Source organism: Cuculus canorus, chromosome 5, assembly GCF_017976375.1.
Source record: "Cuculus canorus isolate bCucCan1 chromosome 5, bCucCan1.pri, whole genome shotgun sequence".
NCBI lineage: Eukaryota > Metazoa > Chordata > Aves > Cuculiformes > Cuculidae > Cuculus > Cuculus canorus.
In genome coordinates, this window is record NC_071405.1 from 15,152,785 (window position 1) to 15,172,482 (window position 19,698).

Sequence of the window (19,698 nt, forward strand, 5' to 3'; positions counted from 1 at the left end):
TGTTCCTAAATCTCATTTAGAAGAAAGAATTGTTACTGTGCTGCTTGTTTGAAGAAGGCTGAGTATGAGATTCATTTCCTACACGTTAAGATGATCTACTTTCTAAATCATTATCATAAGAAGTTTTTCTGCTTTGCAAAGTCCATGGTGCAAATTCTTGCAAGTCACACAAGTTTGTGATGTTTCTCAGCTGAAGATGTTTCAGCGATCCCAGCAGACCTAATTTATTTTCTAATCATTTCACCACGCTTAACACATTTTTCTAAATTACTTTTGCATTTGTACTCAGAGGGAGTACTGCCTGATTTTTGCTTATAAAGCTCTCCTCTTTCATTTCCATTGTTTCCTATGCAAAGGGAAGGAAGCTAACTGCATAGAGGAATTCAGTTATCAGCATCTTTCAGTCAGTACCATATTTCAGTAAAAATATGGCTCACACTGTGGATTACATGTATTTCTTATTCACAGCTCCAACTTCTACTGCATAAGACAGAGACACACTGTACCTCATTTGTGCCTTCTGAATGCAGGACATTCTTCAAGACATCCCAGCAAAATATGTGTTCAAAGGTGTAGCAAATGGGTCTATTTTATGGTTATTTAATTACATTTTCTTTTTTTTTTTTGGTGTACAAGAATGGCACTGGAATAGTCTCCCCAGGGAAGCAGTCATGGCACGAAGCCTGACATATTTCAGAAGCATTTGGACAATGTCTTCAGACACATGCTGTGGGTTTTGGGGTTGTCCTATGCAGGGACAGGAGTTGGACTCAATGACCCTTGTGAGTCCCTTCAAACTCAGGACTCTCTATGATTCTATATTTAAAGTCTTTATCTATATTGACATTATTACTCATAGTACACTACAAGCAAATAGGAAAAAATCAGAAAGAACATAGTATGCAATAGTTATAAATTAGAGTAAATGCTCTGGTGTTTCAGCAGACACATGGCATAAATTCATCATAAAATTTGTAAGATGTTTCTGTTGATATTCTTTTAAAATTTCCAGCTTTGGTAATCCTTTTGCTGTTCTTAATTTTTCTTAATTTTCATTTACCCTTGAATGACAAAAAAAACCCTTCTGCTCAAAACTAATCTCGTCATATATTAAAGAAACCACATCATAAACTGAATTGACTTTCTGAATTAACTACTATGGTATTTCTTGGAAAGAGCTTTAAGGATTTGTGACAAACAAGACAGGTTATCTTCTCTTCAAAACCACCATACATAACTAAAAAAGTTGCAAAATTCTTTCACAGTTTAGAACTTCACTTAATGTCCCTTCCTAGAATTTTTGTCAGATTTGGAGACAAATGCACATCTCAAATTTAATACAGAGTTGCCATGATAGAGTCAAGAAAGGTGTTAGGGAAGACTTAGTTATATAGACTATATCTTTCTGAAGTCTTTCACAGTCAAGTGACCACAAGGTTTTATTGGAGGATCGTCAGAACAGTTCACATATGGCTCTTCCCCAGCTCATATCCCACGCTGACTGAATTTATTCATCTTACATAATGTTTCCAACAAATGAAATCACAGTAGAATTGCAACTTCTTATGCTCTTTTTACATCTAGTACTGAGAACTGCTCCTAGATTGACAGTTCCAGCCACAATCTTCCTCTTTTTTTTTAACATTCCTCCATCTTTAAATTGTGATTTGCTCTTAAGCCTCCTGAAGAGCAATACAACTGTTCTCTCCTCACTGTCAGAGTCTAAATAGATTCTCTCCAAATATTAGATCTGATTTTGCCTCCTCTTTTGCTCTCTCAAAAGGGAAATAGAAAACAAAGTATAACTTTTCCACACTGTGTTTATTTATCAAAGCAGTGTCCCTGGTGCCTCGTTCCCTCATTCTTTTAAAGTTTTCATATTACAAAAGCTAACTTTTTGCCTCCTCCTGTGCTCATTCATTTATTTCATCCTACCAGAGCTTCCATTACAACCAAAATAATTAAAATAATGATTAAATTGTATAAATATTTCCAAATCCTTAATAGTCTGGAATGAGTACCTTGTCCAGTGCATTCTATTCCATTCTATTATGTTTATACAGTGGGTATATTTAAAAAAAGAAAAGCATACCTGTGCAGTTTGTCACAGAATCATAGAATAATTTGGGTTGGAAGGGACCTAATAGCCCACAGCTATTAGTCCCTAATAGTCCCATTAATCCCCATTGTAGAATCATAGAATAGTTTGGGTTGGAAGGGACCTTAAAGATCATCCAGTTCCAACCCCCCTGCCATGGGCAGGGACACCTTCCACTGGATCAGGCTGCCCAAGGCCCATCCAATCTGGCCTTGAACACCTCCAGGGATGGGGCAAGCACAGCTTCCCTGGAAAACCTGTGCCAGTGCCTCACCACTCATAGTAAAGAAATTCTCCCTTGTGTCTAGTCTAAATCTTCCCCTCTCTAGTTTATAGCCATTGTCCTTACTTGACCTACTTAAAATAATAATGTTTGGAAATTAATTGTGTGCTGCATTGATTTTAAGTGTATTGTCTGTGCAATGCCAAAAGAACTTGATCGATACATCAGAAATCCAAAACACATCTACAGCTAATTTAAAACAATACACTCCTGGAGAACATTAATTATATCCTCAGTGCACATTTGGAATGAGGATTTATTTAGAGAGGATGTCCTCATACCTTGATTCTTAAAAGCAGAGAGATCATGAGAAGGTAATTCTTAAAATAACATGCTTCAATATACATTTCTTTTTCTTTTATCATACCAGAACTGTAAAGACTCCTTGCTTATTGTCACTTGTGTTTTACTTACTTTTGGCCGTACAAGTGTATGATAAGTAGGACTCTATTTCCTTTCTCATAAGAAAGGAGGTACATGAAATATCCCACTAATGGATGCCTACTCTAAAATTTAGTAAGAGGTCACGAAGGGAACTTGGTTTCAATGAACGAAACCTAAATACATTGTATGGCCACTTCACATTGGGAGATGACTGCCCAGTCTTTCTTCCATTATTTAACTGTCTAATGAGCCATTTTCTTACACTGCAAGAAAATAAAACACAGCATAATGCTTTACAAAATGTCTGCCTGTGATTCTGTGTAAAAGCTTTCGGAGTACTTCCCGGCATAGTCCCTTATGACAAAGACCATTTGCTTGGACAGCATCCAGTAAAATCTGATCAATAAACCCGTCTTGATTTTTTAATTCAGCAGCTCAGCTTTATTTAATTCTCCAGTTTCTAGTCTTGCACAAACATACTGCCGTATAAAACAATACCATCTCGGCTGCCTCTCTGCTTGGACAGACACATCACATTTATCATTGTTAGGATTCAACAGGAACTTGATCCAATTACCTGGTTTGCTTTCATTTGGTTTACACTGAACTTCTTCAACGCATTCTGCAGGAAACCATCCAATATGTCCTCGGGTGCTGCCTTCCCAGAATCCACCTTCACCAATGCTTAAAACTAAATACAGAAAGACACAAGAAGCATTAGACTTCTTCCTTTTCTCATGTAAATACCAAGTTTCCTTATATAACACACTCAGTAATAATTAAATATCCTATTGACAAAAGCAAGCTTTGTACAATAACTCAAATGCTGGTACCACAAAAGCAAGCAGAGAGTAACCTCTACGTGTGACCCACCCTATGGAACCTCTCCCCAAATATATTTTTGGCATAAGTTTCCTTGGTCTTCACATAATTCTTTCCATTTTCAGTTTTCTCATTGCTGCTTTTATCAGGCATAAATGCATGGTCATAGTAAGTCCAAAAATATTTGTCCTGCCTGTTCAAATTAAGCTGAAGTGCTGAAGCCATTGTGAAACTAAACCCACGCTGAAATTGAGTTTTAATAATGCATATTTTGATATTTCATGTATTTTCTACTTCCTAAGGAAATAGGTTATTTTATTTAGTGTATAGCTCCATTTGAAATGTAGGTCAAGTAATATGATGTAACAGTTTGAGTATACAGCAAACATACGAATATCCCATAGGTGCGATACACTGTGTAAATGCCTTTGGAAACATTTCAATGACACTTCTCAATAGAAGGCAGAGACAATAGGAAGGAGAATGATTCACCAAGAGGAGAAAAAGCTTTATCCTGTAGTTCTAATTACCCTGATATTCATCTTCGGACTCAACAAGGATTGTGACAAAAGACTGCAGAACAATAATATGTGTTTTTAATCATAAGCAATTGGAGTTGTATTCCAATAATGAGAGCATCCTAAATTCTTGCTAAATATTGTGTTTAAATTAATTTCATAGAAATTCCTACAAATCTCTTTATGTTTAATGTATATTGAAAGAACATAAATACACTAATAAAAACATACTACACATTAATATTGGAACAAAGGTGATATTATAGATTAACAACAACACCATTAGCTCTTCTAAATAGGTTGATTTGGAATGTAGCTCAAGCATAAAACACAAGTCCTCAAAGTACACCTGTACCAAACACAATGTGTGGTGGAGAGGTCCCTGAGCTACCAAAACTAAGAGCATGAAAGTCGAAGCAGCACAGCTCCATTAGCTGTGTGCTCGCTAAGCCAGCCAAGCTAACCGGCCCTGCTGAAAATCAAGGCTAATTAGCCCAAGCACATCTCTATGCATACGGTTTTCAAGACCTGGGACAATATCTCCACAGGGTGTATCTGCATGACAGGATATTACCCAGCTCAGAGCTACTTTGATGATCTCCAACACAAACATTCTTTGTGCTGTTGAAACACCTCATGAAGCTTTAAAACTGCAGTCCTCGCCCCTGACTGCAACTGAACTTTGTATCAGTGGAACTGCTGGTACTCAATCGCATCAAATTTGAACTTGATTTGCACTGCAAATGTAAGATGGAAATCAAACAAATGACAGGCCAGAATCAGTAAAAGTGCCTTTGAAATTCAATGTTTTCATTAATGACATCTGAAGCTATTTGTCATACTACTTAGGGAGCATGGCCATCTATTAACAGAGACATCTGACAGAAAAATGTCTTTAAATATGCCAGTTTTAAGTCCTTGAACGTGGTAAATTCATAGGTACAGATTCCATGAACCGCATATTTACACATCGCTGTCAATAAGAAGTACATATTAAGCCACAGGAAACAGATCTATTAAGGTAAAATCCTACACCGGCATGGGTCCCAAATGCATAATTTAGTAAACACCTTTCTGATCTAGATGAGGAAACTATGCCTACCTAGGTAGTTATGGGATAAAGGGGGAGGGCTCTGACCCTGGGAGACGTCACCTCAACAGTGACACTTAAGCTGAAATAAAAATTTTTAGTACGCCTTTTTTTTAGCTGCCTAACACCTATTGAAATCAGATCTGTGCTTTGATTGTATTAATAAAATAAATAACTCATCAATAGAAATATTAATAAAAACAAATTTGGGGCATAACTAATGAAGAATATGTTCCTAAATTCCACTTGTTCTTGAAAATGTATAAAACCCGTGTAAATTAATACACAGTCAATCTGATAATTCAGTGTTACATAAAACAGAACCCTATTCATTTATCCAATATATATTGGTACTCATCAGCTTCCAATATATTTTGAACAATATAACTTCTGTTCACATAATAGTGCATTTCTTACAGATGAGGAAAGGAAGCAGGAAAACTTAATTAATAACATATAGATATTATAATTATTGTAGATTCCTACTGTATCTTGATTTAACTTCAAATCATAAAAGTGAGTATACTACTCCAGACAAAAGAGATTTCCAAATATGAGACGGTAAAAGATTCTTATTGCAAGTAATTAAGGGGTTTTGAGGAGAGTTTTATCCACTGAATCTCAGTTCTGATTTCACGCCAAAAACTAGCAACTAGCAAGGGAGAATAAAAACTACTTAGAGATTAAGAAAGCTTTCCCTCGGTATTTTATTAATCTGTCAGATCTGCTGTTTTGAAGTTCCATATTACATGGCTATTTCCATCCCCAAAAAGCATTTTCACTATAAGAAGGAAGTTGGGTATTTCACGCCCATGGAGGAATTTACTGTGTTCATGGTCGTGGCAGCTGATAAGACATCCAAATCAAGATGCGAAAAGATATTTGCTTTGAGTAAGTATTTGAGTAAGTATTTGCTATTGTAAGTCCATCTGTGAGTGCAAGGTAAAAAGTGATTAAGACAGAGCAAAACGAGTTCTGCTTTAGATCATTATTGCATGAATTATTAAATATTAGTGATTACTAACAGCAGGAGCAAAGCAAAAATAGGCGTAGTCCCGCCTAAAGTCTATGGAAAAGCAGTAGAAGGGGAAATGAGGTGTTGCCAGAACACAGACACCATTCAGTTTTGGTTCAACCCCACCTAGAGATTACAGCTAAAACCAAAATGACTGTACATTTGGATTTACTATTAAGGAAAAACATCATTATGGGCACCAAGAAAGGAAGGGAAAGCTTGATGGAACTGCAAAAGGCACCAAGGTGACAGAAGAGGCAACCTTTGGGTAGCCGGGGATACAGCTGATGTGCTGAGACAGAGATGAATTGTTGGTGAGATGGAGGTTAAGCACATATGGTGCAATACTCAAAATGTGGAAGGTGAGATCTAGATGATTCTGTGCTACCAAAAAACTTGAAGTAATGTTTTTAGATATCTCAAACAGTGCCATTAGTAAGAAATTCTGCAGCAGGAGCCAAAGCCATAAAAATCTACGTATCTCTGAAAACTGGCAACACTTCACATATTCCATGTGGGTAACTGGGAACTGAAAGGATAAATAAAAAAATATAATTAATCTTTTGTACTCATGAATGCTTTTTTAGAATGAGGACTTAATTTCTGTCTTTTCCTCTCACAATAGTGTTAAAGCGTCACGTTGTAATAGATAATTTGGTACCAGCAAGAGAGTTTCTAATCAACATTTTCCTTTCTGAAGGATGTAACAATGGTAAACCAAAGGATAACTTCCCCAGAATTAATAATTAATTTTTACAATTTCAAGTATTTTTTTCCTTTTGCTTTTAGTGGTTGCTATGGCAAAGAGCAGGCCAGAGTCTTTTTACACAAAACACGAATTACAACAAGAATCTGATGATATAAGAGTAAAATTAAGGTTCTAGTAACATCATGAATCCTGGTATATGATCACAAGAAAAGAACGGTTTAAAACAAATATTAGATTCAACTATATGAATAAAATTTCAAATCAAAATTGGACAAATATCAAACAACTGAATAACAGGAAAACATGTATAGGCAGGTGCCTATCATGATCTCATAGATTAATGCCTTTAAAGTATTATAGTTAGTATCAGCCAGATGCTGCTTTGCCAAAGTGCAGAGAAAAACATAATAAAACTATAAATAGTGCCAACTAAGCATAGAATGTTTTATCTCTTGCAACTTCTGTAAACTTATTGACAATTTATATATGGTAATTAATACAGCATACCCATCTCAAATAGCTTAATTGCTCAATATACTATCAAAAAATCACTTTAACCATAACAACAAAAATGTTTTGTTCTTCCACATTACTTCACAATGAGGGTGGCAAGGCCCTGGCCCAGGTTGCCCAGGGAAGGGTTGCCCCATACCCGGAGGTGTTCAAGGCCAGGTTGGGTGGGGCCTCGGGCAGCCTGATCCAGTGGGAGGGGTCCCTGTCCATGGCCGGGGATTGGAACTGGGTGATCTTTAAGGTCCCTTCCAACCCTAACTGTTCTATGATTCTATGATTACAGCCCCCTTTATGATGCCACAATTAAGAAAGAGAATATATGCATATTTATTATATATTTTTCTATCAAATACTGGTGCATACTATTTCTTAATTCCTTAAAATACTGAAATTTTGATGAGTGCATTAGTCTAGGTACCCTTACTTGCAAAAAGGTCAATGAAACTTTGAGCCAAATTCAGGCCATTGTCTATATAGCTGCTACAGGATACATCTGAAATGTCTTTGTAATATCTACAATCAATCTTTTGTGCTTGTATAAGATGTGTTTTTTCCTGGGCAAAGAAATAATTATATGGATTGGGAATGACAGACCTTCTTCTAGAAAGAACATTCTTACAACTAGGAGACAAAAGAAAAAAAGAACAGGATGGCAATGGGGTACAAAGTAAAGACGAAAAACCCATTGAAAAATCTAGCAACTGAACTAGCTGATGTAAGAACTATTAGGGCTAAAAGTAAAAGATCTGCTAATCAGGAGCAGCTGAAGAGCACAATACTCTTAGTGAAATGAGGAATAATGTAAGCTGAAAGCCCCCTAGAACTCAGAGCAGCAAGCAGAAAATTTCACCATCTCATTCTTAATGTGAAAGGGACAGTGTAGTGTCCCTTCCATTCAAACTGCAGCATAAATATGTTAGTCAATAGATTCCATTATTCTGTTCTTGACGACAGATGCCATTTACCTAATGAAATGCAAAGAGTTTTCATCTGCATTTTAGCAAAGCAAAGTTCAGTGCAAATCTGAACTGATTTTTTTTTTTGTTTTGATGTAACAATCATCTGGATTTATAAAAAAATTAAGTAGATTTTTACCTTCCAGTGATAAAAGACCTAACTTCTTTCTCTCAGAAATGCTTAATATTATAATTTAGGCCTTTCTCTTGTAATAATATCTGTTGTCTGATGTAAATTTCCATAATTATTTGTCTTTTGGAAGGAGAGCTTCCAAATGACAGATAACATATGCAAGAACATATATTTCAATAATAAAAACAATTTTGCTTAGAACAGCCCCTAAAATGGTTACAGCTTAGAAATGTATGTTCCTAACCTTGAGTTGTAATGGTAACTTATTTCCTAAGTATACATATAAACAAAAGTTCAATGTTTAATCTATTCTGGTATGCAGTCAGGTAAATAGAAAACAATACTGAAACAAGTATAGTGCAGAGTGACATTTTTCTGAATCTGAAGTGCAACTCGACTCAAACTTGACGTACTTGAAGGTTGGTACAAGTTCCTGCTGAATCTTCCCTCTCTTAAAGAGAGATATTTTTCTTAAAATCTGCTTTCAGTTTAAATTTTACCCTATGTCTTTATCTACCCCTCCTTGTTCCTGAGAGACATCCCTCCCTTCCTGTGCTTAATGATGAACCGGATCTGTCTGCTCTGCCTTATGGGCAGACCATTTCTGGCTTTGAAATACTTAATCAAGAGAGACTGACATAACTTGAGCTCAGTGCAACAGGACGGGAAAGGAAGTCATTGTCTATCGCTCTGATGACAACCACATTAAGGCTTCCAGCATGCAAACAAGTGACTGTGCCCCAGCTGCCACGTAATAAATGTTCTTGTGCGGTCCACGTACAATCTGGAAGGAAAGCCTTGTGTGTCTGCAGTTAATGATTGTGTATAACTGACCCAAGCAGTCAGATTCGACTGCAGCTCCACAGATATTTCTTTTAGTGAAGAAGATAATTCAGCAGGTCCTTTTCCTATTTTGGACTGTGAAACCTCACAGATAAATCAAATTAGGGAAATAACTTAGGCAAAAAATATTGTTCACTTTTTAAACTTACATTTGTCTTGCAGTTTTGCCTCCAAAACAAGTGTGATCCACTTATGCTTTTGAGTTTACCTTTCTGTAATCCAAGTCACTCTGCTGCTTTATTTGAAAAGCAACCCTACCTACCTATAATTCAGTATTTGATTGTCTCACTTATCATAAAAGTCTAATTGCCATAGTCTGAGCTTACTACACACCTGGTTTTATCCCACCAGCCTCTATGTCCACCCACACTGCAATGAGATGGGAAGACTGAGGAGCCTTGGCTTCAGGTTTAGGGTGCACATACAGCCCCAACCGTCATAGCCACAAAAAAACCAAGTCAGGCTAGATCCATACTTAAAACAGCTTTTTATCTTTTATCACCTCCACTTTCTCAAGGCAAACAAGCAATGTTCAGAAAAAGAAGCTTGAGATGAGAAGATGACTGTGACGATTAACAGAGCAACCACTCACTACAGCAAAATCTACAAATGCAATAATCTGCACATAATCCTCTAAATCTGAGGAAACAGAGCTCAACTGAAATAGAACTGAATGAGCTGTGCTGTTCAATACTTGGTCCTGTATTTTCATTTTTCTTTTTTGTTATCTTTGCCAACAACTTTCCATGATGATCGTCTTTTTCCTGTTATTTGGGTGCCTCTTAAACAGTTTGGGGAAAGTTAAAAAGAGAGGAAAGCAACATAAGAAACCAATCTTCTGGACTGATTTGAATTTTGGACAGAAATTCAAACTGAGCATTGGAAAAATGCATCAGTTTGTAATGTTTATCACCAACTCTGTTGAGGAAAGTGTAGAGAGAGTCAAGTTTGCTCTTCTTCACAGTGATGCCCAGACTAGAGGTTTTTAGTAGAGAGCATTAACCTGAGGAGAGGTCTCAAACAAACTCAGATGTGGAACCTGTGCTGTTGTGTCAGACTATGCTAGTGGATTCATATGCCATTCATAGCTCCTCTCAGTTTTCTGGTACTCCCTAACTCCTGAATATCTTGGGCCAGTTGCTGACTACTGAAGGAAAGCTGTCTTTAAGTAGTCAAGAGTGAAGACAATTGGGATTTGTGGATGGTCTTACATTCTAATCATTTCCTCAGCCTTGACGGCAAAGCAAGCTCTCCTGCTGGAGCAGGAGCAAGTGGTGTAATGTGTTTGTTACACCACTTCGATATATCAGCTCGAAGCACAACTCTCTCCTGCTCTTCAGACAGAAGCAACTTGAAGAAATGAGTTAGGTTATTATCTGTGATGAGTCATAATGATTTATGTTAGGAATTCAAATCAAACCAATCAAGTCGGGAGACAGCAAGGGAAGCAAAACAGACCAGTGTTTCTGGGGAAGACTAATATTCCATTTCACATTAATTTCATCCTTCATATAAAAGATTAGCAAAATGATACTTAGGCAAACCTCTTAGGTTAATTTTTGCTGCCATACTTATTCACAAAAGGTACAAAATAGCATTTCTGGGGCCCTTCCCTTTCCAGTGTTTTATTTACTAATCTAACAAGTGCAAAAGCCCAGGAGATCGACTTTCTGCCCACAAGCACTGTCTGTTGGCAATATCTTCAAGCACAGCAGGGGTTTAATAACCTTTCTTTTTCAAAATGACTTACAAGTAGATTTCACAAGAAATGAAAATGTGAGTGGTATATTTGGATTGCCTTACTGCCTGAGAACACACTGAAATTAAAGCAGTGTTGCAAGGGTCAATATTTCTAATGCTGTGAACTACTGACTTTCTGCCTAGAACAGATGCTTGAATCACCACTACTGAATTACTACCGTTTCACTGGCCCTGGAGAACATAGGAGAGAACAGACTTTGGTTGTGGTAAATACTTCTCAAATGTGCAGCCTGTGCCTGCACAGGAGGCATCGCAGAAGGTTCACGAAAAGGTCCGTTGGAGCATATTTGAAATACTGAAATAACTCCCCATTTTACTAGATACTCAGCACTAGAAAATCTGTTTAATCACAGTAAGAGTTAAACACACATCATTTTCCAGAATTAGCCCTGTATTCTGTTTTAATTCCAGGTGAAATAGAGGAGACAGTAATATTAGGGCAGGCAATAGAAGTAAGAGAACAGTGAAAATTACAGTTGAAAGCCACCAATGGACATGCTATACTATGATCTGGGACCTAAAAATTGGAAGAAAAAAATGAGAAATCACCTGGCAAACGGAAGCATTGTAATAAAAACAGATAGAAAACGGGTAGAAAGACAAGAAAAACAAAACTCTGGGCAGACTGAGACTTCAAAAGTTGTCAAAGTATTGAATAAAGCAACCATGTGGGTGTTTTCTTTCTAGGTCAGTGAGGAACTCACTGCATTTCAGGTACATGCTAAGATAACATAGGTTCGGAAAACAATTTTTGATTTATTTGTTTCTAAATGACCAGAGATCATCTGCCCCGTGTTGACTGGTACCCAGAACTCATATCTGTTAGCTTTCCAAGAAGGTATGCTGGTACAGATTTGAACCTTCTTCCACAGACACTTTACTGCTTTACCTTCATGACATAGAAGACCGCTAATTCTTTGCTCACAAAGAACTTTGAAGCATTGCATTCTCTTCATAAATTTGAGTTTTGTTATAAAATATTTCCAGTGTAAGAATTAAATTTAGCAATGCAAAAGCTGATTAAAATGCATTTTACTGATACTTCATATATATGTGGTTTTGGATTGTGGCATATTTCTTGCTATGTACTTTGAGAATAAAATGAAGAAGGAAATAAAATGTGTTAGAAGTGTCTTGGTGAGGGATGAAGCTAGTTCTTCATTCATGTGAAAACACAGATTAGGGTTGTTCTTGCATAAATAAAGTTATCAGGTTTATTTTTACAACAGCCATGGCCCTTCTTTCATGAGTGGCAGACACACAAATGATGTCAGTATGTATGACTAACAACTAAAAATAAAGCAGATAATTTTGTACAGGCTACGTAATATGCTATTAATACAAGACCATTTTGTTTAGTTTACCTTTTCTTTGGATCTTGCCCATGCACAGCTCTCTCTGAGCAGTTTCCTCGTATCACATACTGTGAACTATTGTCACTCATGTATTTCTAGGGGTTTTAGAAAGAAAAAAAATCTGCCTCATCTTCATCTGATGAAAGCACTTTTCATCAAGAGTTTAGGAATTCATCCCTCTCCGTGACCCTTCTAATTCTACCAAGTTAAAAAAGAAAATCCATAAAAACATCTCCCAACTAATCCCTTTCTCTAATATGTTGTTCTGGGTTTTTATCCCTGTAATAAATGCCTTGCTACATCTTTACTGTGATTAGTCTCATGGGATGCACATGTGATGAACATCTCCCCAGGGTCAGACTGAACACGGGTCAGAATCCCACAGCAGATGCCAATATTCATTTGAGTCCCCCCAAACAATCAAAGAAGCCAGTACTCTAGCAACAGTTTTTAGTATAGAACAGTGCAGCTACCAAGTTGGTAGAGGAAAGGGGCTAAGACAAAGCTCTTTTATTTCTGAAAGGTGAGGCTAAAGTGTTTCTGAAGTGTGAAAAATCGAATTCCTTTGGGTTTAATGCTTCATTTCCTCCCAGCACTGCACATAGTGTGTCACTAAACCCCAAACAGCCACGTGTACCCACAGAAAATCAAAGCCTCAGTGATGACTGGATCATGGTCTTGAGAATAAAAGACAGAAAATATAGCCAGTATCAAGGAATTTGTGCTCGGAAAGAAAAAAGAAAGTAGGAACTCCTTATAGCCAGTGGTTCTGGCACTTGCACAGCAAACAAGCAGTATTGAGGATAGTAAGAGCTCTATAGCCTGTGCTTTTCCATGACAGAGAGGAAGCCTATCAATCTCTCACATTGCAGTCATTTTTTTATTTCCCTTTAAATAATTACATTGTGACTGGAACAGGGACACGAATCCAGATTTAATTGAACCTGGATTCTTGTCACATCTGCTAAGTTTTAATGGCCTTCTCAACACTGTTACACAACCAAGACCTTTTTAAAGCCTCAGTGTCTTTTTACCTGGACTCTTCGTTCTTTACATGACCTTGTGGTGCTCATTCTGGCATTTTTTGTGACAACTGAAGAACCATTGACGTGGTAACACAAAATAGGATTTGATCTTGTTCTGGGAGTTTTCCCTTTGGTTAGCAATGGGAGTTTGCCATACAGTGTTCCAGTCTTGTCATGTAAACAGTCTTAAATTACATTCCACAAGATTTCATCCTAAGTGGTAACACTGACAATCCCTATGTGCCCTTTCTCTTTTTCAAACTTTTTCTACAAGCAGACTGACGTACAAAAATCTCACTAGGCTTCACCACATCAAAGTTCTATAAAACACTCTAAAACAAACGCGTCTGCAAATGCTAGACCTCTGTAAGGTTTTAATTCAATGTGAAAATCATGCATTGAAAGCTGAAAAATAATCCCTGCAGGTATGATTGGTGTGGGACGGGCATATCTTGCTTTTTCATAGAGTAATAATTAATTTATAGTCTGTTTCAGTAAACATAGATTTCCCCCATTAACAAAGATGCAAAATTCACAGACTAGACATGATCACATTTTGTATTTCAGCATTTTGGCATTCATTGGTTAGTGTCCCCCAAAATAATCCTTGTTCTCAAGATTAAATCATACTGCTGTAAAAAGATTTGAAAAGAGGACTATTTTTTCCTTGCATTGTTTTCCAGTTATGTAGAACTAAGGGTTCCTGAACTGATTTTTTTTAGTATTAAACTCTTCACTGAAATTTAAATTCCTCCTTCTTGAGTTATTTTTGCATATAATAGTCACAAATTCTAGTGTAAACAAACAGCCAGATAACGAACAACCCTACAAAATTCAGCATCCCAAGCAACCTGTTGCACTGTTTGCTCTTTTGCAAGGGAACACATTTTCTGTCTGCTCTTCCTCCAGAACTGCACGAAATATCTGTTGTTTTACTCTGGTCACAAGAATCTATGTTGATATTACATCCTCCACGTAAACAACAATATTGCTGCATCTTTAAATCTAACAAGTCAATTGAACATAATAATGTAGAGATTTATTTGATATTTGGCATTCCAAAGAAATTCTATAGCCTCAGACCTATTCTTGCCTTACGTTAATTTTACTCTAGCCTAGGTAACTTCCTTTAACTAGGAACTTTATAAAGTTTCGTGAAGTGTTCATATGGGCTCTTCCAAAAGCTCCTGTGCACTATTTTCTTTAGGTCATAATCATTGCTTCCCACCTAATCAGGATACAATCTCCCAGACTGCAAAATTATCTTTTCAGCCTTACAGACATCAGCAGTACTCCTAAGTTTAACCTTCCTCCTTCATCCTTGCATCTTAAATTAATTTTGCCTAGGTTTTATCTTTCAGTGCAGCATTCTTCAGACTTCTGTCCTACACCTTCTGAAGGCTTAACAAAAATTATTAAATCCGCAAATGCTTTGGAATCAGCCATATCCAAAAATAAAAGTACAAAAATACCTTCTAATGGCTCCCCATTTTTTTTTTTCAACTACTGTCTGAAGGCTCAAGGGAGGAGATATTTCAAGTTTTCCTTTGTAAGATACGTAGTTTCAGTTGCAAGGAAATGTTTAGTTGCTTCACACTTTTAGTTTAGGGCACTAAATTTATTGCCTTTTATTCGATTTCTGGAACTGGTATTTGGTTTCTATAGATTGAGCAGAAATTCTTGTCCTTCCTTGACCAGTTTCACCTTAATATGTAAAAACACAGCTGAAATTGCATAACAACACACTCATAAGAAGGTCAATCCTGTAAACTACATTGTCCACTTTCTCAGCCATAACTGGATGTACTGTCTTCAAAATAACAATACAAAGTTTGGACTTGGTTTTCATGTATTCTTAGTTGGGAAGTACAGAGGTGGATAGCAATTACACATGCACCACCACAATTCCCCTCCAAAACATATACAGTAGGTTCTACCTAACTGTTTACCCTAAGTCGCAGGATGGGACTTTTTCTACTTAATTAATAAATTATTCCTTGAGGGATGTGTTTGAAACAAACTTGACTTTATCCTTGTTTTCCTTTAAGAGCTGCTTAGATAGCTAACATAGTTACAACCTCTAAAAGCCCTGGAGTAGTCTTTCTATAATGACTACAGAAGCAAACTACGTGCTCTGTGTAAAAGACAATGCAGCTCTTGCTGCAAATATTTCTGATTTTTAATAGTACTTTGAAGTCACTTACACTTAGAAGCCAAATATGTATCGGTTATAAAATAGATCCAGGAGCAAAATACCCTCTAAAGAAACAAATGCATAAAAGAACTTCTACTGAACAGATTTCTTTCTCCCCGAAATAGAAGAGAATTTTAAAATAAATAGCAGAAGTAAATGTTTATCCAAAATTAATTAGATACTCACCTTTGACTCTGTCTCCTTTGTGCAGATGAATTTCCCCTTCTCCTTGAGGTTGATATGGCTTCACGACAATAAAAAGTCTTCCAGGTACAGCACTGTAAAGCTTGCGTTTTGGACCCTGATAATCCAAGGCAGACAGTGTATCCTTGTTGGCACTAGGATTGTAAACGGCACTGGAAATTGAAATTAATAAACATTAACTGGTTATATAAAATGGGCAAAGTTAATCATTTACAATCATGTTAGCAGAATTAAATTAAGTAGTGAATAACATAATTGTCTTCCAGTAAGACTTCTAACCCTGCATTAAAAGAATCTATGTTTTTCTTGAACAATCAAGACGTGGTGCTTAGGGACATGGTTAGGTGGTGGACTTGGCAGTGTTAGGTTTACGGTTGGACTTGATGAGTCTTTAGGTCTTTTCCAACCTATGATTCTATGATAAGATAACTGAATTGAACGGACTGAATAATTGATTACTTCATCACTCCAGGGTCTGGAGCCAAATTTTAGATCTGCACAAAGCATTATACTTATGGCTAACATTCTCCAAGAGATCATTTCTTACTGACAGCAATCAATAGCTCTCCCAATGACTTCAGAGTGGTCAGATAAGCCATAGGTCATCAGAGAACATAAAATCTACCTGTGGTGCATAAAGAAGAAATCACTGAAAGTTGATGAGCAATGCACAGGATCATTACTGAACCTGTGTAAAAATGAGTGAACTGTCAAAAATGTAAAGTGAGAAAGAGGTAAATATTAAAGATGGTGGAAAACCTACAGGAGACATAACAAACTTGCAATGCGGGAAAAAAAGTCAGGGAACCAAAGGAGGAAGAATGATTTAATGGTGGCCCAACATTACAACACTCTGCTTGCTTTCTTGTAAGGAGAAAGCAAAGATCTCAAACTGCTACAAGCAAAATGAAATTCAAGTTTACTGTTACTTCACCCTTTTTTTTTAACCAATATCCTACCAAAAAAAAGGAGGCCCTCAATATACGTAAAGAAGTTGTCTGGTGAAAAAACAAACATAGTGAGTCTTTCATACCAGGAACACTTCCATTTTCCTGCAGTAACTTCTTTACCATCTGGAATAGCATCCCCCTTTCACCTTGTTGTTCTGTTCTATTACTGTGAAGAGGTGCTAATGAAGATAAGCCATAATTAAGAGTGTAAAAGTGAGCTCTGATTGCATGTCTGCGATGGAGTTTGCATCAGAAACTTCAGCCAACTCTCACAGTTGTTTAAAGGAAGACAGAAAAATACGGCATTCAGGTTGTAGTTCTTTCAGTCCATTCCCTTTTCCTTATAAGCAAAAAGACAGTCATCACCATTAAAAAAAAGAAATCCAGATCTATGAACTGTTGCTGCACATTCAATCTCCACTTATATCAAGCTGCATTTTAAGACTAGTCTGGTAGCAGCCAGGTAGCAGCTATTCATAGTGTTATGTCCCAGCATCCTCCTTAACTCCTACCACAGAAGATTCATTCATTTTCTTTCTTATTGAAAGAGGAGAGTGAAATGGCCCATTTAACCTTCTCACTGAAAGCTTTATTTCTCATGAGACTTGGAAATCGGAGCTGCAACATGGGACAGATCACTTCTTAAAAAAGATCTCTCCTCTCCTCACTTGACCCCAGTTTGGGTTCCCAGCCCATAAAGTCCCACAGTACCAAGAAAAAGGAGGAGTATGCGTAGACTTCAGAAGATATGTGGACATGTTTTCATCTCACCCAGAAGAAAGTGGCCATCCTTGATGCTTAAGCCCTGACTGAAACACTGCTGGCACCTCTTTTCACTAATCACTGTGGGACAAATACCACAGGAAGGGTGCCAGTTCCCGAGCCTTCCCAGCTCCCCCCATAAAACCAGTTGGGTATGAAAAGCAGCAGCCTCACAAAAAGATAAACACCTGAGCCACACAGGCTGTAAAGATCACATGAATCCCTTCCAGCATTACTTTTCAGCCCTCCCCATTCCACAATGCAAAGCTCACAAACCTCATTAACCCTTTGTTGTACTCAAACCTTCTCCATTAATTAACCTCCGCCTTCTGGCTGCTTCTGCTTCAGACCCCAATCTGCTATGTCAAAAAGGTCTTTTTCATCTCTAGGGGAACAACAGCTTCATGGTGAATGTATTATTTGCAAATAATAAGCAGAGACAGCAACAATTCCCACATTCAGCTGACAGTAAGTAGGTGGCCATACAGTTAAACAAAATCTGTGAGGAAAGTGTCATGTGAGGTGCCATTCATGACTGCAAAATGGATGTGTGACAAGGAAAGGCATTGCTCACAGGAAAAATTTTCTTTTAGTTGTCTTTAAATTTAGAGAGCCTCCAGCTCTCATCTCAGTTCTTGCATGTACTCTGGACATCTGAAACAAATCTTGATGGTACGTGCAAAACTCTGCATCTGGGTAGCAGTGATGTACTAAAGGACGTAGTACTGATGTACTAAAGGAAGACTAAAATTTTATTGCCACAAAATTTCAGGCATTAAATAGGTTTCCACTATTATTTGTGCTAGTTTTCAAAATCACATGCTTTCAGAAAGGGAAGAGGAAAGTGGTGGAATAATGCCAAAGCAAATAAACGTTTGCTTATTCAAAAAACTTCTTTAATTCTTCCTCCCCACATCAAAGGATTGCTTATACTTCTAGAATTTGAAAGTGAGTTATGTCAGAAATATCGATGCAAAGGTAATTTTGATCCCTCCCAGCCCATGGACTCTATAGTAGAACCTCCCACTCTGGTGGCATCAGCAGCATCTCTGAAGAGCACCTGGTGGCCACCTCCTTACCTAAGGGAAGCCTGTTTACAAACAACCTGGTTTTAAGGTGATATGGGTTTCTGCGACGAAGCGTCACCCAAATTATAACCAAAAGAGGTTTTGCCACTACTGTAACATACAACAATGTAAGATGAGTTTTCTCTAATGCATGAAATCACTTGCATAAGAAATTTGCTTCCTGTTCAGTGACTCTAACTTTTCAGACAACTGTTTTTTCACTGTATTTCCACTGTCCAGCAGTATTGTTACTATCACAAATCATGCTTGTCAGTTCGGGTGTCTACAGCCAAGGAGAGAAAAAGAATATGCAAGGGAGCTGGTGACAACTTCAACTGCATGATGTTTTGTTTCACTGACTTGAAAATTCAAATAAATATCCATTACACCTACAAACGACAAAGACAAATGAACATTGCTGCTCTTCTTAACACTACTCATGTCCTTTTCTATTCTAAGCAGTGGGTGTTTTTTTGTTATTAGGCAACAGGACAGATAAAGCCTGATATCTTAAATGAATTGAATTAAACGTGTTTGGTCAAAACACTTAAACTCCATTTCTCTCCATCAGCACTCAGCTCTGCCACTGTCCATCTCTGCAGCCCTGTGCTTAAACCTCTCATCCTGGTGCAGCTCCATCACTTGCACACTTGACAGATGCAGTTTCTAAGTCCTCCTCAAAGAGAAGCTGTAATTACCTATTCACAGGACAGAGGCTTCATAAAGATGAAGCCCTCATTTGTAATCAAAACTTAGATACAATCCTCTGTTTCATTATATTACTACAATACCTACCTCACTCTAATTAGTTGGGATTCATTCTCCAGTTGGATATACCTGCAGGATATTTGCAGAGTGCCTGCTAAATCACATTTGTAATTCAAGGGGAGAGAAAGAGCAGCAAAGTCATGGGGAATGCAAAACCCTGCAGCAAGGATAGTTACGAAAGAAGCCCATGACATCTATCACCACCATCTCAAGAAGCCCCCTTTGCTCTCAGCCAGCCTCCTAGACAG

General features: G+C 37.4%; 1 protein-coding gene across 11 annotated transcripts in view; it reads right to left on the reverse strand.

Annotated features, from left to right (window-relative positions):
• SHANK2 (SH3 and multiple ankyrin repeat domains 2) overlaps positions 1-19,698 on the reverse strand; it is a 369,360-nt gene that overhangs the window by 207,465 nt on the left and 142,197 nt on the right. For all 11 annotated transcript variants that reach the window (XM_054067527.1, XM_054067524.1, XM_054067526.1 and 8 more), the window contains 2 exons: positions 15,886-16,055; positions 3,343-3,456 (listed from right to left, as the gene is read on the reverse strand). In XM_054067527.1, the coding sequence (XP_053923502.1) occupies positions 3,343-3,456; positions 15,886-16,055 (284 nt within the window). The remainder of the gene's footprint in view (positions 1-3,342; positions 3,457-15,885; positions 16,056-19,698) is intronic.